The sequence below is a fragment of the Sarcophilus harrisii genome, chromosome X (genome assembly GCF_902635505.1).
Source record: "Sarcophilus harrisii chromosome X, mSarHar1.11, whole genome shotgun sequence".
NCBI lineage: Eukaryota > Metazoa > Chordata > Mammalia > Dasyuromorphia > Dasyuridae > Sarcophilus > Sarcophilus harrisii.
In genome coordinates this window covers 23,055,912-23,081,563 of record NC_045432.1, presented here as the reverse complement: position 1 = coordinate 23,081,563, position 25,652 = coordinate 23,055,912, and the positions used below count along the sequence as shown (strand labels likewise).

Sequence of the window (25,652 nt, the reverse complement as noted above, 5' to 3'; positions counted from 1 at the left end):
GGTAAAAGGGAGAAGACAAAACCTTAGGAAGAAAGTTTCTAGTGGGGGTGGAAAGCAAGGTAATTGATGAGATGGCCAGTGTACCCAAGAGGATGTGGGATCCCAGGTTTCCATCTGGAAGGGACGTCTCGTTGTATAGATGAAGAAACTGAGGCCCAAGGAAGGGAAATGATTTGCCCAGGCTCATATATGCAGTTAATTATCTAAGGGAGGACTTAAGTATTTCTGACTCTAGGACTACACTAAGCTGCCTCACATGCCCAACATCACACTGGTTCACTGGAAGAACAGAGGGATGTTCTTCAGCTGCTTACTGACCCTCCCCAACGTTCAAGGTCCAGTACCTCCAGCAAACCTTTCTGGAATTGCTTTACCTCTCCTCTCATCGCACTTTATCTTTTGGGGGTTTGGGGTTGTTGTTGGGTTGTTTTGTTTGGGGCGGGGAGGTGTTGAACCTGATTTCACAGAGTGGAAACTCCATTGATGCAGATCCAACTGGACTTGGATCCATATTTATCCATCAAGATTCTGGTAGCTGTTATCTCCCAACCTCCAGGCCACTGTTTTCTTCATGCTTGAGTTCAGGGCCTGGTTCAGTCTTTCCAACTCTTGCCCTCCTACTAGGGAACTCCAACATGCAGAGATACTCCCTCAAACACCCTGAACTCCCAATGCCTCAGCTTGCTCACTTCCCATGACCCCCACTTCCACCCCACCTCTACTACACCCAGACAGAAGATGGGTGTTATACTGTTGACCTTGCCAACCCACTTCCTAGTTCAGGAGTTCCGAACTTCTATTACCTCGTCACAATCCCTTGTCACTTTCTTTCAGCTCTTTCCCAGGCACTAGCCATACTCTCCTCTTCTCCCCATCTCAACCCGTTTGTTAGTGAACTGGCTCAACTCTGCAATCAAATCCCTCAATCCTTGTCAGTCAGTCAATATGCATTTATTAAGCGCCCACTATGTGCTAGAAACTGTATTGAGCATACAGGATACAAAGAGTAATCCTGCCCCCTCAAGGGGCTCACAATCTAATAAAGGACACAACATACAAACAATCATAAACCAACAAGCTATATACAAGAGAAACAGATAATTAACAAAGGGAAAGTACCCGAATTAAGGGGGATTGGGAAATATAGAGGGGGGGATTCATATTGAGTTGGGATGGAGCAGGCAGGTCGCAAAGGGCTTTCAACAACAAACAGAGGATTTGATATCTGATCCTGGAGGCAATAGGGAACCCCAGGAATTGAAGTAGGGAAGGGGTGACATGGTCAGACATACATTTCAAGAAAATCACTTTGACAGCTTAGAGGGGACCAAAAGTACACTTTAAGAAAATCACTTTGACAGCTTAGAGGGGACCAAAGTACAGTTTAAGAAAATCACTTTGACAGCTTAGGAGGGGACCAAAGTACAGTTTAAGAAAATCACTTTAACAGCTTAGAGGGGACCAAAAGTACACTTTAAGAAAATCACTTTGACAGCTTAGAGGGGACCAAAGTACAGTTTAAGAAAATCACTTTGACAGCTTAGAGGGAACCAAAAGTACACTTTAAGAAAATCACTTTGACAGCCTAGAGAGGACCAAAAGTACACTTTAAGAAAATCACTTTGACAGCCTAGAGGGGGCCAAAAGTACACTTTAAGAAAATCACTTTGACAGCCTAGAGGGGACCAAAAGTACACTTTAAGAAAATCACTTTAACAGCTTAGAGGGGACCAAAAGTACACTTTAAGAAAATCACTTTAACAGCTTAGAGGGGACCAATGTACACTTTAAGAAAATCACTTTGACAGCTTAGAGGGGACCAAAAGTACACTTTAAGAAAATCACTTTGACAGCTTAGAGGGGACCAAAACTACACTTTAAGAAAATCACTTTGACAGCTGGGAGTAGGGGGCACAGGGGCAGGATCAATTAGCTAGCTACTGTAAAAGGCCAGGTGCGAGGGGATAAGGGTCTTTAACAGGGGAGTGGCAGTGTCAGAGGCTAAAAGGAGTGGGGCTATACAGGAGAGAAGACAAGGGTAAAATAGAGAGGCCATGATAACAGATTGGGTATAGAGAAGTGAGAGGGTTAAGGTTGAAGAATGACACGAGGGTTGGCACTGGGAGGATAATGGTGCCCTCAACAGTAATGGGAGTTAGGAAGAGGGGAGAGTTGGGGTGGAGGGAAGATAAGTGAGTTCAGTTTGGGACATGTTGAGTTTAAGATGTCTGTGGGAAATCCAGTTCCAAATGCCCAATAGGCATTTGGAGTTGGGAGACCAGAAGTCAGCAAAATTTAAGCTGGAAAAGATTTGAGCATCATCAGCATAGAAATGCTACTTAAATCCATGGGAGCCATTCATGGAAGCCATTAGGCGATCCCCTACAGCAAAATTGTAGAATGGGACATAACAGAGCTTGGGGAGACACCCACAGTGAGGAGGCTTAAGTACCATGGATGAGAATCCGGCAAAGGAAACGGAAGGAATGGTGGTATAGAAGAGACCCAGGAGAAAATGGTATCCTGAAAACCTGGAGAGAAGAGAATATCAAAGAGACAATGGTGATGAAGTGTCAAATACTACAGAGAGGGCAAGAAAAATGAGGACCGAGAAAAGGCCATTGGATTGGGTAGTTAAGAGATCACTGGTAACTTTGGAGAGAGCAGTTTTGGTTGAATGATGAGGTCAGAAGTCAGACTGTAAAGAGTTAAGAAGCGAGAGGAAAGGAGTGGAGGCACCTGTTATAGACAGCCTTCTCAGGGAGTTTGGCCACAAAAGGGAGAGGTAGGGGATGAGAGCTAGTAAGGATGGATGGATCAGATCAAATGAGTTTTTTGAGGATGAGAAAGACATGGGCATGTTTGTAGGTAGTAGGGAAAGAGCCAGTGGACAGGGAGACTGGAGATTAGGAACAGTGTGGATGACAAAGGAGATGGGATGGGATGGGATGGGATGGGATGGGATGGGATGGCTTGGGCACATACAAGGCTTTGCTTTGGCAAAGATTGGGGCCACCTCATGATGTAAAGAATGTATGAAGTAGAATATAGTGGCAGAAGGCATCTGAGTGATAGGAGATAAGAGGGAATAAGAGGGAGATCACTGCAAATGGCCTCATTTTCCAATAAAATATGAGGCAAAACTCTCAGGTGAGTGGTGGGGAGAGGGAGCCATGGAAGGTTGGAGGTGGGAGGAAAAGATCTGGAAGGGCTGTAGTGGAGAGTGGGAGAGTAAATACCTTAAGGAGCTGTAAGAGGATTGTCTAGCAGTGGTGAAAGCCCAATTGAGTCATTTATAGTGGACCCCGTCAGCACAATTTTCTCCACCTTTGTTCGGTAGCACTTGTGCAGGAGTGAAGGCAGCAGATGGTAGGAGTGATTCAAGGCTGAGGCTTTGTGGGTCAAGATTCGAGACTCAAGCTAAAAGGGCAGTTGAATTGGTTCACCAAAGGGTTAAGATGGGGAAGGGAGAAATGTAGTGAGTATGGAGGTGATGGCCTGGAAAAGAATTGAGGGGTTAGGAGATTAGAAGTCACAGAATGAAGAACAGGATGTGGCGTTACTAGACAAGAGGAAAAGATGGAATGGCAACAGATTATGAACCAACAAGGGAATATCAGAGCTCATAATCATGGAAGTGGTGCATTTGTGGCTGATGCCAAGAACAAGGGAATGGCCATCTCTATGTATGTAACTGAGGTGGGATGAAGTGGCGGGGGGGGGGGGGGGGGGGGGGGGGGGGGGGGGGGAATGACCAAGTTGAAAAACTGGGAGCTTAGGGTGTTTGAAGGAGTAACTGTGTATGTCGAGGTCCTCTAATCTGAAGGTAGGAGTCAGGGAGGAGAGAAACTCATCTGTGAAGGAGTGGTCTGGGGGGTAGACAATAGCTACCAGAATTTTGACTGGGTGGTAAATAGGGATTGAGTGAAATTCAGGAGAGGAATTACTGAATGATGGAGGTAGAGAATGAATCTGGAAGTGGCCACAGGGAACAAGGAATATCCCAACTCCCCTGCCTCAACCAGTGAATTGGGAAATGAAAGTGCATCTAGTGCCAGGAAGGCTGTGTTGTTGGGAGGGAGGCAGGAGATGGATGGGGTACAAAAGGAAAAGCTCAAAGACAAAAACAAGTTTGCTGCTTAGCAAACAGGCATTACGGAGAGCACAGAGGGCTCTGTAAAGCCGGACAATTTTAGAGTGAGTCGTCAGAGGAGTCGGATTGTACTGGAGGGAAGACAAATGTGGGAGGACACAATGGATAGCGAGGACGGGTGGTTGGTATCTGGGGGTTCACAATCACTGGGACACGGTTAGACGGGTCACTTCCCTCTACTCTAGGAGGAGCAGGAATGTGGCACTCAATGATGACATCGGAATCATCGGAATCATCATCCACTGTGAAGCAGGAAACCTGGTTTGATGAAATGGTGTTTTCTCCCCATTCCCCAAGGTCAGGAAACTGGTTCGCGACGGAAGTGTGTATCTCCTCTCTGGCCTCTGACTGGAGAACCGGCATGGTGGAAAGGGGTGTTTCTTGTCCCACCTCTGATGTCGTGCCAAACCCCAAACTTGGATTACTCCCACCATCTGCCGACTCTGCATTTATTCCCATGCTGCTGAGAAAATCATAAAACTGTATTGACTGGATCATCCACACATTTGTTACATAATCTCTACTGGGTGCTCACTGTGGCAAGGCAATCCTTCTAACATTTTCTAAAGGATTCAAGACATCAATTATTTCAAACCTTTTCAACCCTCAAGTCTCCAAAAGCATTTCCAACCATAGCTGGGAATCCTTGCTTCATACGTCACCCAACAAAAAATTCAACGCGGAACGCCAGTGCTGGGAGAGACTTTAGCACCCAAAATCAGAGGCGGGAAGGTACCCTGAACACACGTGCGTCAGAGCTGGGAGAAGGAGGCTTAGAGGCCACTGTTACTTTTTCCGGTTCTGGTGAATGTGACAAGATTTCCTCAGCTCTTCTCACTTTCCTTGGCTCAGAGCTCCTATCCGAGAGACCTGGGTAAACAAGTGTTCCCCACCCCCCAGTAACCAGACACTTGAAAGCACACAGACACATTTAAGTTTTATTCAACAGAAGCGAACAAAGGAGAGGATTTTGAAGAAGCCCCTATCAGTCCAATGATATTAATAAATCCCAGATAGGAGAAAAGTTCGGGCAGAGGCACCTCATCCACCAGCCTATTCTCAACATGTTGGAAGCATGAGTGGGAACAGGGGTGTGCTTTTCTTCCCAGCTGCATGCCATGCCTTGGGGCTCTAAAGGGAGGGTATCTACTGGTCAAATGGCACTGGGGGAAGGGAGTAGCAGTCAAGGCTTAGGGATGGCTGTTTAGGTACAGGTTAGGTTCTAACTTAGGAAGCTAAACTTGGGTACAGAAGCAAGGGACCCTACAAGGTCCTGGGGAAAGCACTGGGGTGAGGCCTAGGAATCCCCTTTGCAGCACTGTTACTGAGGAGGTTGGTACAAGGGGCCACAGGACACAACACTAAATAAGTAAGGGATCCCTTCTGCTTGGCTGGCGTCAGACAGTGTGGTGGGCGAGAATAGACCCTCCTCTGGGAAGCAGAGAAAAGGAAGAAGAGACAGACTCCAAATCCACTATCAGTGCCCCGGTGGGGCATCAGCATCAACTAGTGGGGTCTGAGGTGGCAAAGGCCCAGAGATGCTTAGGGGGCCACGGCCTTCCTTAATGGAATGTGCTCAAGATGCTGACAAGCTGTCTGCTCAACCTCAGAGGGCAGGACCAAGAGCGCTAGCCAAGCGGCAGAGGCCGAATTAGGCTCCAGGCCTGACATGGGCCCCAGCAGGGGAAGCCCTCAATTCAAAGGGGATGACTACTTAACAGGGGAGCTGCTGCAAAGGGGATTCCTGAGCTGGGGGTCCTTTGCAGGCCCCCAACCCGGGCCAGCTCTAGGAGAAGCATAGGCCAGCAGGCCCATGTTGCAGAGCAAGGGGAGTAGGAGTTTTTTTTTTTTTCCTCCAAAAAAAATACAACCAACGCTAAGCAAAGTAAACTGAGGTGGGCACCTTGGTTTCCAGTGCTTGTGGGGAAAGGGGAGTGTCTGAATAGAGAAGGAGGGAGTGCCCTTCCACTCTATTAGAACAACTGGATGTTGCCTTTGAGGCTATGTAGCTCATTCTGGGTCCACAGTGGGCCTTCCATGTTGGGGATTCTCAGGTCCAGGGAACTGGGGAGAGAACAGACGCTTCAAACTTAGGGTGGGGTGGAATGAGGGCCGGACCCAACCCAATTTTTTAAAAATGTCCCAAAGTGGCCCGAGGAGTCTCACGAACCAGTAGGCTGGCTAGCTAGCACTTCATCGGAGGCCTTCAGTCAGAGCCTGCCTGGCTACCTGTCTTCTACGATGTCCCTGCTAATTCTGGTACCAACTAAGCAACCCAAGGCCGTGTCCTAAAAGTTCACAAACAGCAAAGGACTCCGGGAAGACTTATTGGAGCTGATGCACAGAGAAGGAAGCCTGAGTGAGGACATGGTCAAAACGATGACCAAAAATAGCAATAGAGCCTCTGTCCAGACCTGGAAACGCCCTCCACCAGTGCAAGTTGGCGCCTACTCTGCAACTTAGCCTCCGAGAGAACTACTGAGAGGTTAAGTGACTTGTCCACTGTCAGGATGTGTCAAGAGGAGAGACCTGAACCCAGGGCTTCTCACAAAGTCAAAGTGCTAATAGGTGGCCAAGCTCTGACCGCCTGTCACGAACAGAACAAATGACAAAACATATTTCCCTCTTCTCAGTGGAGGCGACAAACTACGGTAAACAACGGGCACATGCTGCCAGTCTTAGCTGCTGTGCCGATTTAGCTAAACTGGTTTTCTCTGTTCAGTGGGGATGGGGGAAGAATTTTGGAGAAGAGGAAGGACATACTGAGAAATGTCTGTGGTAGCAGAACAAAAGGCGCCAACAGAACATAAGAAATAAAATCCTAAGCTTTGGAACCGGAAGGGCCCATAGCGAGGGGGAGGAGCAGCAAGTGGCCACCATGCAGGTAGGCCCCCAGCAAGGCCAGCCTGACTTTAGCTCCTCCTCCTCTTTCCTCTATGGCATCAGCTCCTGGATGTCAGAGGCATCTTAAGGCCTTGGGAGGTGGTGGGGTGTGGGGTTTGGGAGAAGGGAGGGAGGCTTGAGTTTCCCACGAAGATTTTTTTCCTAGGGGAGGAGGATGGTTCTCTGCCTTTCAGAGCAACTAGCTGGCTGTACCTACCAGAACAGGAAGCAGGGTGGGGCCAAGGTACTCACCCAAATGTGGACGAATGAGCCTCATCATCCAGACCCTGGATCATAGGCTGATCCATGACAGATATCAGGGTGTAGTTGTCCAACATCAGTTCATCTGGGTCGTCGGTCTGGCCTGGAACCTTGCCCAGGGGAAAGTCGCTCCAGTTTATGTCATCTGGATTGGAAGGATTAGAGAGCTAGCTCTAGCAAGGAGTTTGGAAACCAGTCCCTCCATTTTACAGATTCAGAAACTGAGACCTAGCCAAGGGAAGTACCATGGCCAGAGCAAGGTGGGGAAAGGAGGCTACAAAATCTCATGTCATTTCCTGTTCCCCCCGCCCCAGGATCTGAAGGGCCCAGTTCAATCCCAGCCTCGCAAGGGGCTTTCCCCGAGGGACTCATCCTCTCCAGGTAAGTTATCATAGGCTCCAGAAGGCTGCTCGGGAGCCAGGGCTGGGCCCCTTACCTAAACACAGCTGCCAAGGGGAGCCCTCCAAGCCGGCCTGCTTTTCTGCCAGCATCTCGGGAGTTTCCTTCAGCAGAACCTCCTTCTCTGGTTCTGGATCCACCTCCATCACTTCAGGTTCAGAGGAATCTTCCGACTCGATTTCTTGTGGTTCCTCCTCATCATCCTCATCGTCTTCGTCCTCTTCTCCAGGTTTGCGATTCTTCTTTTTCTCCCTCATGTAATTGCGTTTTATTTGCCACTTAAGGTTTTCCAGGGTGTAGACGGGCCTGTTGTGGGGGTCGTCCCCTTCGTAGGGCTTCATGGTACTAGCAGGATTCCCACCCTGGGTGTAGATGGTGCAGAGACACAGCAGGTTCTGCTGTGATTCCAGGGGCAACTGGGGCTCCATGGCCTTGAGGACCCTGAACAAAAGATAAGACAAAGATGAGACAAAGATACTCAGAAAGCAGTCACCCCGGAGGCGGTCCTGCCCCAGCCCTCTATGGTGTGCTCCAAAAAGTGGACAGAGCAGGCTCAGAATCCCTGTGTTCCCTATCACTAAGAACCCTTTGGCCCCTTCACCAATGAATGTTTTGAAATGAAGAAGAAACCCCTTTTAGTTAAGATCAAGAAGATCAAGGTGTCATTGCTAGGAGGCTGGCTCATGAACCTAAAACCCTGTCCCTGGGAGGGAAGGCTGAGGGCTCAGGGATGGGGCAGAACTCTCCTAATCTCATCTGATCCCATTTGGGGCTTACAGTTGAACGAGGTGGGGAGTGGCCCAGCAGGTGGCATCCAGGCAGACATCAAGCAACTGGGACCAATTATAGGTGAATTTGCGGGGTCCCAGTTTCCAGCTCTTCCGAACTGACCTCTGGCCAAAGGTGAGGCGCTTCTGGCAGGGCCCTGAAGAGAGAGATCCTGGCATCCATCCTATTCTGATGTCCAAGATCACCCCCCAAAGTTTACAGGACAAATCCCAGACTCCTTAGCCTGTAGTGGAATAGCTCTGAATGGATTTTAGCACTTTCCTCTTAAAGTATTCTGGGACATATATTTATAGAGAACAAGCCCAGAAAAGGCTTACTCAGCACCATAGAGCCAAGGTAGGACAAAAGCTGCCCCCACAGCTGCCTGTTTCTCCATTTACTACACAATTCTGTGTATTAATTAGTCTTACCCATATAAGGGCTCCTACCTTAGCTCAGCAATTCCCCCAGTGCAAACCTTAGTAAAGGTGTATTTAAGGGACTCGAACCACATCGGAGTGGCATGGGGGGACAAAACACTGCCTCTCCCCTCTAGAGGAGCCCAAATTCAGGAGGCATCTCTTCAGTTCAGAAAGCACAAGAGAAGAGAGTCTCTGAGGGGAAAGGAGAAGGCTAAAGAGGGAAGAGAGCAGAGAAGAGGCAGCCCTTACCAGGGGAGGTGTAGATCACCACAAGCTCATTGATCCAGCAGATGAGATAGGCCGGACGGATCCCCGTTTCGCCACAAACTGGCAGAGCTCTGAGCATCTTCTCCAGCAGTGTCTGCATGAATGTTTGGGACTGCAAGCCCTTGAGGAGGGGCTGCCAGAAGCTGGAGAAGCAGCGTGGCATCAGAAGGCTCACCAGATTCACGACTTCTAATGGGTGAAAGCAGGAACGAGAGAAAGAAGGCAGGTCAGCACTCGCCCGCTAGGTCCACTTGTCCCAGGAGAGCCGCGGGTGGGCAGCCGACCCCCAACACCACAGGTCCCTGGGCCAAGTTCAGCTCCCTTCTCCACCCCCAGCTGTCTGTTGGATAGTAAAAGAGAAGCCCCTTGCAATCAGATCCTGAGAAGGGGTGTGCGTGTGTGTGTGTGTGTGTGTGTGTGTGTGGAGGGGACAACCGAGGGCCTGCTCAACCTGCCAGCTCTCCAGCAGAAGGTCCTGGTTTGGCACCTGAGGCAATATGGCCCGAGGTACTGGTTGGGGTGAGGGGGCACAGCCTAGCCACACCAGCCCAGAGAGGGGCAGAGGGAATACTGAAACTGTTCCTGGGCCCACAAGCCCGCACCTATTGGCTGAATCTTCAGAGCTTCCAGCTGCTCAATAGTAGGAATGAGGAAGCCTTCATCAAGCAGGGTGTCCACCATATAACTTCTGCAATAGGAAAAATACACCAGGCTCGCCAACCTTGGGGGGGACAGGCTGAGGCCTCCTTTGCAGCCCTACTGGCTCGGTTAGAAGGGGACTGGCCTCGACCCCTGGGAGGAAGTGGCCCAAGGCCCAGGAGGAGGAATTCCACAAGGAAGGGCTATACATTCACACAAATCCATGAAAGAGACCAAGGGGCTAATGGGCACAGCCCAGAGAGGCAGAAGCAGCAGCTCTAGGCTACACAGCTTCTGGATCTAACTCCTCTAGCTGGCAGGGTCCCTGGGCCTAAAGGTAAAGAGTAGCACCCACCGGGAAACTCTGAGGCAAGTTTCCTTACTAAAAATTACAAAGGAGGAAGCTGAGGCGAACCAAGTTCACTCTGCCACTAAGTGTGAAGGCTTTATCTCCTTCAACTTACTGATGAGGAAACAGGCCCAAGGAGGGGAAGATCAAATACAGAAAAAGTGCCAGAGTATGCAGGATTCACATCCAAGCCCCCAGTTCTCACTCCCTGATGCCCCCCATACCGGTTCTCCTTGGCTAGCTTCTTCAGGCGGCCCACCAAACGTTCCACCTCGCGGGTGGATTTGGTCCACAATTTCATAGATTTGGGCAGCTGCCTGGAGCGCCGGAGCACCTGTTGGCAAAGAGGGCTGGCTCAGGGATCTGCTGGGGAGTGAGCCGGGATGACAGGCCGCTGTCCCTCCTTCCTAGGGCCGGAGCTCAAAGGCTGTTGGAGCACTCCTGACAAAGAAGGACTAGCCACACAGGAAGTACCTGAACTACGTGATGCCCAGGGGACTGGTCGACAGCCAACTGCCAGTGCTCTGGCCTGGGTTCGGGGGACCGGCTGTCAAGGCTGGCCCATCATCCACTGCTATTGTTAAGTTCAGGCAGCACAAAGTATGAGGGAAAAAGATGGAATCCCTCCCCTTGGGAAAAGAGGCAGTCACAGTGCCCTCTGTGTGCAATGTGGGCTGGCAAAGGAGTTAGGAGGAGCCATACCCCAAGGGGAAGGACTAAAAGGCCCCTCCATGTGTTCAGCCCAGCACTAGCACCTATTCCCCAACCACATCCTGAGACCCGCCAAACCATGACTCTGACCACAAGAGCTGAGTCTGCCCTGGCTAAAATGACTGTCCAGGGTAACCTGGGAGCCGGAGGGCTCGCCCCTGTCTAGGACTTTCCACGCCGTTCACACCGTTCTCTATCCTTCGGCCGGCCCAATCGGGACACAGGCTTATTTACCTTAAATTGTTGTTCTCCATAGGACACCAGAAGTTTCCGGATTTTTTCTAAAGAAAGAAAAATGACCAAAAGCCTTACTACTTACGGTCCACAGCAGACATCTTCAAGCCAAATGGAAAGACGACGGAAGGGGCTACTGGCCAACTGCTCTAGCCCTCTGCTTGGGGGCCCTCTTCACCTGGGATACATGCAGAGACAGAGGGCCCTGGCTCTGCTCCTAGCAGCACGGGGGCTCCCTCACTGCCTGGCCAGGGACCACATGGCTGCATCTCCATTTATACACAAGGAGGAGGGACTAGACGACCAGCTCATGCTAATGGCTTTACATCAGTCACTTGCCGCGTGACCTTGGGCAAATCTCTTTCCTCCTCTGGGCCTCAACAGTTTCTTGGTTGGACTACTTCCCTGGTGTGCCAGTGCTGTGCCCGGCACCCACCTCCTCCCCCGGTGAGCCATACCATGCAGGTTCTTCTGTCTGCGAGCCTCTATGGAAAATAGTGACTCCTGGGAAAGCTCCTCCTCCTCCTCCTCCTCTTCCTCCTCCTCCTCCTCCTCTTCTTCTTCTTCTTGTTCGAGCTCCACCACCCGCTCTCCATCTTCGGACTTTGCCATCTCTATCTCCCGGATAGACACTCCGGAATCCCAGGGCTCACCCAAGTCATTCCCCAGCTGACGGCACCAATAGGTCCGACGGAGCCACTCCAGGACAAATTCACAGCCTGTGGAAGGCAGATCAAGAAGGCAGTCTCATCAGGCCTGTGTGGAAGTGAAGGGCTTCTGCCACCCAGTCTCTGAAGGCCAGCCCAGCCAAGAGAAATGGTTATAGGTATATACTCTCCTCCACCCTACTCCCATAAGTCCCACCCTCCAAAGAGCAAGGAACTCCACCCCTCATCCCCAACCCAGAAGGGCCCAAACCCACCCCCAAGCCCAGCTCCACTTCTTCCAAAGGGGAAAATGTCACCTCTTCTGCAGGTAGTCAGTCTTGGGAGATTTCTGTGAGTCAGACTGTGGCGAAGGTTCACAACCCATTCTGGGATGTGCATCTGGTGGGAAGAGACCGGAAGACGAGATGGGAGAGGGAAGGCCAGGGAAGGAGGGAGAGATGGAAAGGGGAGGTGGAAGAAAGAGCAACAGGGAGAGAAGAGACCCGGTAGAAAAGGGAGAGGGAGAAATGGAAGAAAGAAGGGAGAGAAAGCTCCCAAAGGATGTGGAACTCATTAAAGCTTCAGTTTTCCTTACCAAGAACCTCTGATTCCTCCCAAGAAGAGCCTACTTTGGATAGTTTCCCTAAGAAAAGCTGTACAGTCAGGGCCTATCTTTCCACAGATACCCTTTAGCCCAGGGGGCTTTGCTCATCTCTTTCTACACTAGTGTGAGAAATGCTTATCAGATGAGGCCGGGACATCTTGTGGGGCTCTGCCTTCTTTTTCCTTGTACTGCCTCACTTCTGCTGTCCCAAGAATGGGTGAGAAGGCTACGCTAAAGCTGGGACTCCTGGATCCCCACTGGGCCAGGAGTGAGCTCCAATTTTCCCCATGTACTCCTGGATCCTCAAACCCAGAGTAGTGGGATGGGAAAGGGGAGGTAGGTTTTGCTTCATCATAAGGGATCAACTTCCAAGCAATAAGAATTGTTCCTGACTCTAAAGGGAGTGAGCTCCCCATCTCTGGAAGGCTTCTGAAACTGACTGGATGATCTTACCCACATCAAAGAGGGTATAGAAGGGATTTTTGCTCTAGGTAGGGGGTCAAATTAGTGGCCTTCCTTGCCCCTTCCAACCTTCCTGTTCTCTCTTTCTCTGTCCCTCTGCCTCAGGCCTGTCCCTGGAAAGATGGGGGTGGTGGGCTCATACCTCGTGGGCCAGGCGGCGCAAAGGAATGTTGATGATCTTCTGCTTCGGCTCAGTGATAAGATTTACAAACCTGGGGCAGGAGAGAAGAGGCCATGATCAGACCTCAGATTTAGCCAAATCCTTTCAGCTGCTGGGTGGAAGACACCCCAGAGAGGGGCCGAACCTCGGGAAGCTCCTATAGCTGCCCAAATGGGGGAGGAGGAGGAGCCAGAGGACTGGCGGGAGGGGAAGGAGCAACAATGCCTCCTCGGCCCTGGGAGCTGAGAGGGCCTTGAGGGATAGCCACATTTAGGAGCAGCGAGATGGGACAAGGACGGGGCTCCCAGCAGCCGGCAGAGAAGAACATCCAGGAGAAAAGGGTGAACGGGTAGACGGGCAATCCAAAAATGCCCAGCACCAAGAGAAAGGGCACTGGGGTTAGCAATTAAGAGATCAGTGGGGACTTTGGAAAGAGAAGCTTCACTTAAGGAATGAAATCTAGTCACACCTCAATGGGTGACAAAGGAGAGTGATGTTTCCTGGACTTTGGAAGTGAAAAGGATGGCAGCTAAAGAAGACTCAAGTGAGGGTTTATTGGGGAAGCTTGCCCATGTTGGTCGGCAACTGGGAAGGGACTAAAGCTAAGTGAGAGAAGATACTGGTGTACTGGAAGGGAAGTGACTTAACCAAGACCACACAGGCAAGAAGCAGCTGGAGCTGCTCCCCAATCCCTGCGCCCCTCTGGGGCACACCAGGCTTACCTGACCAAGGCCATCCCATAGAGGAGCACGAGCTCCTGGGTCCCCAAGGAGGAGGTCCCATCCAGAAGTTTACAAAGCACGAGATCTGTTGTGCAGGCCACAGCCAGGGGAAGGTTGTTGCTGCATCTGAAGGGGCACAGTCTGTTAGAGCAGCCCCTGGGCCAAGGGCTTTTATGACACAGACAAAACTCTTCATGCTCGCGCCCCCTCCCTTTCCCTGGGAACACCTACATCTCCCTCAAAGGAAACAGAAGTAATTGGCCCTGCTCTCCAGAAGGGGAGCCAGAGAGGCAAAGAGATAAGACCAAGGCAGTGATGCTTGACTGCCTAGCAACTCTTGGTTGCCTTAGCAACCTCAGTTGCCTAGAGACTTCGGCAGACCAAGGATTAGAACAGAGAGAGAACAAATGCGGGGGTGGGAGGGAAAAGGGAGGGAAGCCTCTGCAGATGGGGGAACTCACAATGGCTGCCCCTCCCTAGACCAGCAAGTAGCCATTTTAGCTGATAGAGAACATTAATTCAACTCCTAGGCAGTCAAGGGGCCCAAACCCTTGTCATCTCTAAGATTCCCACCAGCTCGGCGGGTCCTCAAGGGCCTCTCTAAAGGCTGCTCCAAAACCGGCCCAAAGAATGCATATTACCATTCTATCTAATGACGCCTCAATGGCACTACACCTGGCACTAGATCTGAAGCTGGAAAAGATCTCAAAGGCCAGAGAGGGAAACTAAGGCCCAAAGAGGCGACTCATAAGCCAAGGGCTACATAGCTAAAGAGTCAATGGCAGAGGTGGGACTTTCCCTCAGATAAAGGAGCAGCCCTCTTTTCATTGTACCAAGCTTTTTAGCCTTAACTTCACACCATGCCCCTGGGGAGAATCTAAGCTGTTAAAATCTTCGTCTTTCCTTATCACCCAGGTTAGGAAACCTTTTTGAATACTGCAAGGCACCATTTCTCAGGCCAGATAGGGCCTTTTTTTGGGAAGAGGGGAGAATAAGACCTAGGAATGCTAAGTGACCAAAGTCATTCACATTATAATCATCAGAGGTGACAAAGTCAGGTCTTTCTCCACTGTATCATGCTTTCCCCATGGCCCTCCTTCTTCACCTCGACATTATACAGTCCCCAGCCACATCTCCAGCTGTTAGTGGTGTGCTAAGCAACAGAGCTGGCCCTCGAGTGTAGGTTCAAATTTTGCCCCGACACTTCCTAGCTGCCTGATCTTGGTGAATATGATCACTCAAATCCTCAGTTTCCCCACGTGCAGCCCTTAAAGAGATTGCTTGGAAAGAGCTTTGGAAACTACAGAAATGAGAACTTTGTTTATATATATAAAATCTAAAAAAAACAAAAAAAAAAACACTTAATGCAGTTGTAAGCTTTGAAACACCCTGTAAATTCTAGATAATTATGGGAACCTGTTGCTTCCCAGAATGTCAGCTATTAAGAGTTAAAGGCCTGTTTCTGATTTTGTCTTTGCACCACATCTTTGCATGGTGTCTGGCTTTAAGAGAAAGTGGCACATAAAATTTGGAGGAAGAAGACACGAGTTCAAAGGCCAACCTTTATTTCTCATTACTTGTGTGACTGACCCTGGGCAAGTCAATTATCCGGGGTCTCATTTTTCTCCCCAGCTCTATTGTTTTGGGACTTTGCTGACCCTCTCCCTCATTCCTTCTGCTAGCTCCCTCCATCCCCTTTCAGTTTCCTTTTGGTGTTCTCTTAGCCTAGGAGAGGAACTGGTTTCGTTCTTATCTGTACTTGTATCCCTAGAGCTCAGCACAGTACCTGGCCTGTAGCAGGAGCTTAATAAATGTTTACTGATTGAAGTCCTACATGTGACCTGGGGCCAATTATTTTACCTCTGGGTGGCCTCAGTTTCCCCGACTCTGAGGTTCTTTTCAGCTCTATAGTTAGGATGCCATGTATATCCTGGGACAAGTCCCTCCCTACCACCACCTGTTTCCCCCGTTTCTGTAAAATGAGAGGGGTGGACTTGCTGCTCTTCCAAGACCCCTTCCACCAGCTACGGTTCAGATTGTTCTGTTAAAGATGGGGGGGGGGGTAGCACGCATTGCCCACTGCCGCATTGCGGATGCTAGCAGGACCCATTTAAAACAGGGGCTGAGTAGGAGAAAGGAGGAGGCGGACCCTCGGGCTGGAATCAATCAAGGATTTAAGGGGCTATTCAAGCCCTCTCCACCCTTCACGGGGTGAGGGGGATTCTTTGTCTGATTTGGGGGTTCAAGCTTAAACTGCAGTGCAGGGGGAAAGCGAAGGAGCAGGTGGGAGGAGGGACGAGTCAGTGAGGAGGGAGAGTAGCTCTGAGGGAGAGGAGGGGAGGGGTTGAGCAGGGATGACATAAAGCTTTCTTTCGGAGCATGCGGGGTACAATGCGCACTGCGGCAATGCAGATGCCCGCAGAACCCAAGTATAACGTGGGCCGGCTGGGACAAAGAAGGGGGCGGATCCTCTGGCAGAGTCCAATCACAGATTTATGGGGTCCATCAACCTCCCCCCCCATTCTCCGCTTTGTCTCCGCTTTGGATGCGGGGGTCCGAGGGCAAGGCACAGGTGGGAGGGAGAAGTTGGAGAGGGGAGGAGAGTTGAGATGGGAGGGGGCGGGGTCTGGGTAGGGATGACATAAGCGTTGTTTTTGGAGCATGCGGGGTACGATGCGCAATGCAGCATTGACGCATTTCAGAACTAGAAGTATAATATGGACAGAGTGGGACAAAGATGGAGGCGGGACCTCGGGCAGGGACCAATCAGAGATAAGAGACCATTCTCTCCCACACCCCTCCTCGGTCATGGATGGGGGGGGCTCCTTTGTCTCAGCTTTGGGGGAATCTAGCCCAGGTGGGAGGAGGGAAGAGGAAGAGCAGGTGGGAGGGGGGCTGGTCTGAGCAAGGATGACATCTTGGTTTGTTTCTGGGAGCATGCGGGGTACGGTCTCCAAATTGCCGCATTGCAGACGCCGGCATTTATAATATGGGTTGGGTGTGACAAAGAAGGGGGTGGGTCCCAAACCAATCAGAGAGTCATGGGGCCATACTCCCATAATCTTTGTGGGGGGGGGGAACTCTTTTATCCCCATTTTAGGGGTCTCGGACAGGATTACGCTTGGGGGAGGGGCAACGCCGAAGTGAGAAAAGGAAGATAATAATGTAACTTGTACAAGGAGGTGGGGGGGGGGGGAGGCGAGGGTTGCTTCAGGAGGGATGAGGGGTTCAATGCATATCAGAGACACCGCCAAGCCCTTATATTATTTGGGACAGTCTAACAAAGCACCAGGAGGACCCCCTCGCGAATTCCAATTGGAAACTTAGGGAGTTGTTCTCCCCTAGACATCGGGGGGGGGGGCTCCTGTCTCCTCTTTGGGGGTTCAGGTCTGAGGAAGACGCCGCCGCGAGGAAGATCAAGATCCCAGAGTGCCCGCCCGCCCACACCACGTCCTCCCAGCCCCCTCTCCGGCCCTGCCTTCCCCTGCAGTCCCTGGCGGGCTGCCCCTCCCCCGCCCCCCCTCCTCCCCCTCCTTCCCGCCTTTCTGCCTGCCTGCTCCCTCGCGCCAGCCAGCCGGCCTATTGGCCCGGGGCGCGCCCCCCCCCCCACGCCGCACACTCACCTGCCCTTCCAGGCGGACACTCGATTGAGCGCGTGGCGCTGCAGCTCCGGGTCCGAGCAGAAGAGGTAGACCATGACCTGCTCCCACTCGGCCTTGCTGCGCCAGGCCACCACGCTGCGGTTGGTCACCTGCACGGATTCCACCTTAGGTTCGGGAGTCGGCGGAGTCGGCAGGGGCTTCCTCTTCCGCTTCCAAGGCGTCCCTTTGGGCGCTGGCCCCGGGACCGGGTCCTGCTGGGACCCCGATGTCGACGGCCCCTCCTCCTCCTCCTCCTCCTGCCTGCTAGCCATCGCGCTAGCTGTCAGCATTCGGTTCACCCAGGACGGAACGATACCAACCTCGGCCCAGGGCAGGGGGTCCGGGGTCCTGGTCGCGCTGCGCCTCCGACGCCGACGCCGCCGCCGCCGCTGCACTCGCCAGAGAATTCTCCTCCGCACGCCCCGCCTCTGCTCCTGCCCCGAACCCCGCCCTCGCTCCTGCTCCTGCCCCGACTCACCCCGCCCTCCCTCCTGCTCCTGCTCCGAGCCCCGCCCTCGCTCCAGCTCCTGCTCCTGCTCCTGCCCCGAGCCCCGCCCTCGCTCCAGCTCCTGCTCCAACTTCGAGACTCGCCCTCGCTTCTGCTTGGAGACTCGCCCTCGCTTCGGCTCTTGCTCGGAGACCCGCCCTCGCTCCTGCTCCCGTTCCCGCTTCTGCTCCGAGATCCGCCCTTGCTCCTGCTCCTGCTCCTGCTCCTGCTTCTGCTTATGCTTCTGCTTCTTTTTGTGCTTCAGCTTTAGCTTCTGCTCCGAGCCCCGCCCTCGCTCCTGCTCCTGCTCCTGCCCCTGCTCCTGCCCCTGCTCTTGCTCCTGGCCCTGCTCTTGCCCCTGCTCTTGTTCTTGCCCCTGCTCCTGCTCTTGCTCTTGCCCCTGCTCCTGTCCTTGCACCTGCCCCTGCTCCTGCTCCGGGCCCCGCCCTCCCCCCTCATCCTGCATGGGCTCCAGCTTGACCTCCTGTTCGGGCTCCAGCTTCGGCTTCGGCTCCCGCCTCTGCTTCTGCCTCTGCTTCTGCTCCTGCTCCTGCTTCTGCTTGTGCTTCGGCTTCGGCTTCGGCTTCTGCTGTGAGACCCGCCCTCGCTCTTGCTTAGCCTTCTACTCCGAAACCCGCCCTCCCTCCCGCTCCTCCTCCGAGCCCCGCCTCCGCTCCTGCTCCAAGTCTCCCCGCCTTCGCTTCTGCTCCGAGTCGCCCCGCCCTCGCTCCTGCGCCGAGTCCCCCCGCCCTCGCTTCAGCTGCAAGTCGCCCCGCCCTCGCTCCTGCACCGAGTCCCCCAGCCCTCGCTCCTGCTCCGAGTCGCCCCGCCCTCGATCTCGCTCCTGCTCCTGCCCCGAGCCCGCCCTCGCTCCTGCCCCGAGCCCCGCCCTCGTTCCTGCTCCTGCCCCGAGCCCCGCCCTCGCTCCTGCTCCTGCCCCGAGCCCCGCCCTCGCTCCTGCTCCTGCCCCGAGCCCCGCCCTCGCTGCAGCCACAGCCGCAGTGGCGTTTGGCTTCCAAGGGGCGCCGACCAATGACGGTAGAAGAGGCGGAACCACGCCCTCTTCCTGGCCTGGCGCACACCCTGGGGCCTGAGGCGAGGCGCCCGAGGCCGCAGAAGCATGTCTAGGGCGGGAGCGCGCCCGCGCGCGGCATGTCGTCCGCACTCGTGGCCTAACCGTCGGCGCTCGTGGCCTAACCGACGGGCTTGCTGACAGTGCCCTCGCCACTGCGCGTGGTGGACTCGAAGGATGGGGATGGGGGGAGGGGGTGGGAAGGAAGAGAAGGTTGATGACTCTCTAGTTACTTCTGTCAGAGACCTAGGCCTGCCTGTCCCCTGGTACCTCACAGTCCTTCCCTAGGCCTCAATTAGCTCCTGTGTGGCAGTTGGCCTTGCTGACCTCCGAGACCCCTTCTAGTTCTAGATGTATATTCCCTTGTGTGGCCTGAACCACGGTACTGACCCTTTCTGAGCCTCAATTTGTTCCTCTGAGAAGCAAAAGATGTGAAGCGGAAAGGATCCTTCCTCAACTACACTCCTCAGCATCGGAACTTTGAATAAGTCATTTCCCTTTCCGATTGTCTTAAGATCACTTCCTCCAGATGACGGGATGTGACCTCTGAGGTCACTTCCGGTTTGGGCCTTTTCCGCTCCCACATCTCCTCCATTACTGAATCTTCCCCAGGCCATTCCCTCTAACGGTCATCCTCCCTGGAAATCTGGTCCCTGGCCTTCTCCCTCTATCTATATAGGATACCGTACTTAGTGATCTCATCGGCTCCCGCGGATTTCATTACCGCCTCTACCCTGATGATTAAAAACTCAATATCTATCCTGTCCCAGTCTCTCCACTGTTCCCCAATCTTGTGTATCCAACTGCCTTTCAGACATCTTGAATTGGCTCTCTAGTAGATATTTTAAGGGGCCCTAGGGGCACAATGGAGAGAGCTCTTGGAGTCTTGAGGACCCTTCCTGGGTTCAAATCCCACCTAATATATGTTCTAGCTGTTGCCACCCTAGACAAGTCACTTTACCCTATTTGCCTCAGTTTCCTCATCTTGGAAAAAGAAACAGGTCAACCACTCCTGTATCTTTGCCAAGAAAATCCCAAATGGGGTCACAAGCATTTGATCAAAACTGACCAAGAAGACATCTTAAACTCAGTTTCTTCACAACAGAACTCGTTATCTTTCTCCTTAAACTTTCCCTTGCAGTCTACCTTTCCTATTACTGTAAAAGGCACCACCCTCTTCCCAATCCTGAGGCTGCCCCTATTCTGGTCTTGGTCCATATCACCTCACACCTGGACTATTGCAATAACCAGCTTGCAGGAGTGGGAGGTGGAGCTAATCCTCCTGCCTCAAGTGCCCTCCCTGTGCCAGTCCATCCTCTATTCCACACAAAAGTGATTTTCCTAAAGTGCAGTTCCTATCATGTCATATAAACTCTAGTGGCTCCCTATTGCTCCAGGAGCAACTACAAACAGCTCTGTTTGGTATTCAAAGTCCTTCATCACCTAACCCTGGCCTGCTTTCCAATTTTCTTATACCTTACTCTACAATGCATCCTCTCCAATCCAAGGACATGGGTCTCCTGTCTCTTCTACCAAAAAGACACTCCATTTCAACTCTGGGCATTTTCTCTGGCTGTCTCCTAGGCCTGAAATACTCTCTCTCCTCCACTCTGATTACTGACCTCCCAGAGTTCCTTTAAGTCTCAACTAGAATCTCATCTTTTTCAAGAATGTTTCCCCAACCTCTCTTCATTCCAGTCCCTTCCCTCTGTTCATTATTTCCTTTTATAGAGCTTGTTTGTATATATTTGTTTGCATATTGTCCCCTTCCCCCATTAGATTGTAAGCTCCTTGAAGGGAGGGACTGACTTTTGTCCTTTTTGTGTCCCCATCATGATGAGGTCCCATCTAGTAGATGGGTTGGCAGAGAAAGCCTGAAATACTGATAAGAATACTACTTGAGGCAAGCAGGGAAGGGCACTGATGGGGATTAGCTCAACCTTACAGGCTCACCCCCTGTGGAGATGTTGGGTAACCCCACCTTACTGTATCCAATCAGAAAGCCAAGTTATGTCAAACCCCCAAGGTTAAATTTCCCTATAAATCTGCCCATGGCTCACGTCATCTTTGCCGAATACATTTTGGGTTAGCCCATCACAGCATTCAGGCTGATGGTGTCTTTCTTCCCCTCCCTTCCTCATGGTGTCTAACCATATGCTCTCCCAAACCTATTTCATATTTCCTGATGTCTCTGTTGCATCTCTTCATTCTGTCTGTAATCTTATAAATAAACATACCTTTTGCCAAAGAGAAAGGCTATTGTGAATTCTTCACGTGACTGAACCCCAACATTTGGTGCTGTACCTCAAATAACATCAAGCACTTGGTCTGGTTCTTATATTCTGTGTCCTGAAATTCCTCAAAGCTCTGCCATTTTCTCTTTTATTCTTCCCATCTCTCTTCTTTGGTTCCTCCCATCCTGACTCTCTGATCTATACTGGTCCCTTTTCTAGCACTCTATGTTCTCTGGCCTCCTCCAAACCTCACAACCTGCACTCTAGAGTCCTTTCAGTTCTGCCATTTTCTATTTCCTGAAGATCGGACAGAATAAATGAAGCTGAATTCAACCAACATTTGCCGTTACTGTTGTTGTTGTTGTTCAGTCATTCAGAATCGGCGGACTCCTTGTGACCCTATGTGACACACTGGACCCTTTTATCCTCCACTTCTAAATGCCTATCCATTGCTTCCATGATACTATCTAGCCATCTCCTCCTCTGCCAATGAGTCCCAGCTTCTCATCTACTTAGTGTGAAGCGCAATGCTAGGTGCTGTGAATTACAAACACCCCCAAAAGGTGTCTACCTTCAAGGAGCAGAATTCCTGGCAAGGCCTAATTACTCCAAGGCCCGAACTCTTGCCCCCCTGTCTCACACTGCTGCCCCCCAAGAGTCCACACCGAGAGGTAATTAGGCCCCCCCACCATGTTTCTCTGCCCTAGAGGTGGGAGGGGAGGGCTATTACAATTTAATAGAGTTTAATAACACAATTTAATAAATCACAATTTAATAATCACATTTAATATCACAATTTAATAATAATAGGGGGGTAATTCTTACCCCCCTAAATCTCTTCAAGAGCAGACTTTTAGACATCGGTAAGGGAGAAGTGGGGCTGGCTGTGGTAGAACATCCCAGGCAAGTCTCAGACTCTTCCAGATGTGCCTGTGTGTGAGGTCAACCTGCGCCAACAGGCTCCCTCCAAAGCTTCCCAAAGCTTTAAGAAGCCATCTTAGCACTCAGGCTCTTGGGGGACAGCAGTGTGAGGCAGGGGGCAAGAGTTCGGGCCTTGGAGTAATTAGGCCTTGCCAGGAATTCTGCCTCTGCTGGTCACAGACCTTGGCCCTCTTTCCCTTTTTGACCCAAAGACCTAAATATGTTTGTCCTTTGCCTCTCTACCTTGTTTCAGAGAAAGACCTCGGTAAATATTGAGCTTACTGTCGATAAAAAGTTATTAAAAAATATTAAAGAGCTTAGAAAAATGAGTTCAGTTTAATGTCAATACAATTCAACAAAGTTGATTAAGCACTTTCTGTATACAGAGCTAGACCCTGGAGGTGTTTCGAGTACAGGAATGAGATGACAATGTAGTCATCTGTCTCCTGCCACAAAGTAGTAAGTTTGGGGGAGCCTGGAAACTCCTAGTACTGGCTAGCCAATGAGCTGGTCCTCTCGCTTCTAGATTCTCTTCTGTCTCCAAGGAATTTATGACATCACTTGTGATGTCAGAATTAGAACAGCCCAATGAACCAACAGAATGAGGATTTAGCTTGATTCTTAACAGGAAGGAGACAGATGCCTGAGGTCCTTATTGTCCCATTATACAGAGACCAAGAATCAAGATGACTCAGCCTCACAGGTAATTCTCACTTTTTGCTGTTTGTGTGAAGGGTTTCATTCTAGGACTATATAATCTTTAGAGATGACAGGCGCTCCCAAAGTCTCCTTGTCCGGGGCTTCTTAAACTTTTTCCATTCCCGATCCCTTTTTGCCTGAAAACTTTTTAGGCGACCCTGGTATATAATTATATAAAATAGGCATACAAATCAAATATTTACTGATGATAAATCATGATTTTGCAACCCCCACATTCGGTTACACAACCCCATGTGGAGTTGGGACACACCGTTTAAGAAGTTTTGCTCTAGTTCAATCTCCTGCCTTCCAAGATGATTACCAAATCCAAATTATGTCTGAACCAAAGGGGAATCTATGATCTTCTTCAAGATACTCATGGGAAAAGAGTCCAGCCCCACCCCTGCATTATCTATCCAACAGTTCTCAAAATCAGAGACCAGTTGTGTGTAAACTTAATCTGTCCTGTCTCAATAGCAAGTCAAAGGAAGTTACCTTATTGACTTTGCTTTAAATATTTGTGTTTCCTATTTATCTTGGATTTCAGAGCTTTGTTAGACATATTTGAAGGAGACATGAGGGAGGGGACACGCGACAGCTTTCCTTACTACTTTGAATGCATTGATTTCATTTGTACAACACTTTTTAATGTCTTTTAATTTAGATCTGAAGGAACCTTGGAGATAATTGTCCAAAGTAAGTCGCAAAGAGGGGAAATTATTTGACTAAGATCACACAGAAAGGTAGTGACAGAGCCAAGACAAGATCGTTGCTGGTAGTATCTATCTAATAGCATTGTTGTTACCCCAGTAAGATAATATATGTAAGATATACCATAGACTTGAAAGCTATAGAAATGTCAAGGGGTTTTCTGTAGCTAACATTTTGAGTTCATTGGTCTATGGAACTCTTAATGAGGAAAATGCCTCTCCCAATGCAGGCTGGCATCTCCTCTGTGTCTGGTGTTTTTAGGGTATTGTTGGGCGTACTGAGTAAGGAAGCGCCTTGTCCAGAGCACAAAGACAGTATGGGGCAGAGGTCAACCCAGGCCTGGTATCTATAACCTTCTGGCTCCCTTGCCTCTCAAAAAGTTGGGATTTTTCCTGGGAATAGGGGAAGCTAAGTACTGCTTAGTTTGGGGGAATGAGGGAACTAAACACCAGAGATGATAAATGAAATCCTGGAAACGAGAAGCCAACCGTTGTTGGTTATGGTATTAGAGACAAGGGATGCTAAGTACTTCAGATGGGGAAAGTTGAAGTTTTGATGATTACAAGAACTACCTTCTATATGAAACCTTGAATAGTCCTCAGAAACTTTTGTATGGTTGTTAATAGAACACTGGATTCAGGATGGGGAAGACCTGGGTTCAAATCCCACCTTAGACATTTATTAGCTATGTAACCCTGGGCCAATTTATTTTGGCTTTGCCTCAGTTTCCTCATCTATAAAATGAGGGGGTTGGATTTGTTAACCTTTGAGATCTTTTCCAACTCTAAACTGATGCTTCTTCCCACCTGTAACTGCTAATGCCCTTCCTGCATCAAATGCCTTTTATTTATTTATCTTGTGTATACTTGGGGGGGGGGGCATGTTGTTCCCCCATAGACTGTAAACTCCTTGAGGACAAGGGCTGTTTCACAATTGTCTTCTCCATTGCTCAGGTTTTTGAAAAAGATATGAACCCTGCTCGTTCCCTCCATTTCCTCACAATGCACTGTTTTCCTCAACCTTTTGTTAGTTTTTTCATCAATGTTTTCCAATGATCTTGTTTATCTGTTTCTGTCTTTCCTCCATTTCTCCATTTCGCTTTCTCTTATATCTCTGTCTTTTATTTGTCTCTCCTTCCTTATCTCTGCCTCTCTCCCCATCTCTGTCTTTGCCTCTTCTCTCTCTCTATCTTCGTCTCTGTCTCTCTTTCTCTCTCTCTTCCCCCACTCCTCCTTTTTTCCCTTTCTTTTCTTTTTATGAATCTGAAGCCAAATTTGTCAAAGGATATCTGGAGAACATTGTCTTGGGTTCTGGTCTAAAATGATAGGCCCAGAATGCTTTTGGTTAGAGCATGTTCCTCTAAGCCTAGGAAACCTTCTGGCTTATCAAGTAGCTGTTAAAGCTGCATGAATAGGGAAGAAGTTTTCAAACTCATGGCCAGTAAAATTCCCCAGTGTGGTCCCAACTAGATTCTGATGTCATTGGGAAATATTTGACAAAATAAATAAAAATATAGATATGTAGATAATGTGAATTTGTGGGTTTCTAAGTCTCTCTTCATCTATTTGAATTTGACATTATTGGTATAAACTCCAGCTTCTTAAACTGTGCTTCCATCTTATAACTGAATTTTGGGGCCACAAAATTATGATTTATTATCAATATTTGATTTGTATACCTATTTTATATACCTATATGTCTGAGTTCACATAAAATTATTGGGCAAAAAGGGGTCATGAGTGGAAAAAACTGAAGAAACACTGGTAGAGAAGGTATATATATATATATATATACATATATATATATAAAATAGATATACAAATCAAATATTGATAATAAATCATGATTTTGTGGCCCCCAAATTCAGCTATAAGATGGAACCACAGTTTAAGAAGCTGGGGTTTATACCAGTAATGTCAAACTCAAATAGATGCAGACAGACTTAGAAACCCACAAATTCATAGTATCTACATTGTATTGTATTTTTATTTATTTTGTTAAACCTTGTTTAAAAAATATTTAGATAACTATTTCAATGTCACCAGTTTCCTCTGTAATTCTCTGTATTTTATTTTGCGCATTTAAAAGCATGTTTCTGAGAAGGAATCCCTAGGCTTCACCAGTTTGATTGCCAGATGGAGGTCTATAACACAAAGACAAAGAACCATCAGACTAGGGACTGGACCTGTGACTTTCTTCCAGTGTA

At 50.0% G+C, this 25,652-nt stretch overlaps 1 protein-coding gene across 6 annotated transcripts; it reads right to left on the bottom strand.

Annotated features, from left to right (window-relative positions):
* Positions 1-932: 932 nt before the first annotated feature.
* LOC100919897 (ribosomal biogenesis protein LAS1L) lies at positions 933-18,426 on the bottom strand. 6 transcript variants are annotated; one of them, XM_031945036.1, is made up of 13 exons: positions 17,305-18,426; positions 13,682-13,807; positions 12,942-13,011; positions 12,009-12,132; positions 11,545-11,805; positions 11,087-11,133; positions 10,366-10,475; positions 9,756-9,841; positions 9,136-9,342; positions 8,474-8,621; positions 7,734-8,137; positions 7,289-7,442; positions 933-4,616 (listed from the first exon to the last, which is right to left on the bottom strand). In XM_031945036.1, exons 1-13 carry the CDS (start codon positions 18,273-18,275, stop codon positions 4,193-4,195), a joined length of 3,132 nt encoding a protein of 1,043 aa, XP_031800896.1. In that variant the 5' UTR covers positions 18,276-18,426; the 3' UTR covers positions 933-4,192. The 6 variants fall into 6 exon arrangements, with proteins under 6 accessions (XP_031800896.1, XP_031800891.1, XP_031800892.1 ...); XM_031945031.1 differs by having other exon boundaries at positions 933-4,613; positions 17,305-18,375; XM_031945032.1 differs by having other exon boundaries at positions 12,051-12,132; positions 17,305-18,374.
* Between the last annotated feature and the right edge of the window lie 7,226 nt (positions 18,427-25,652).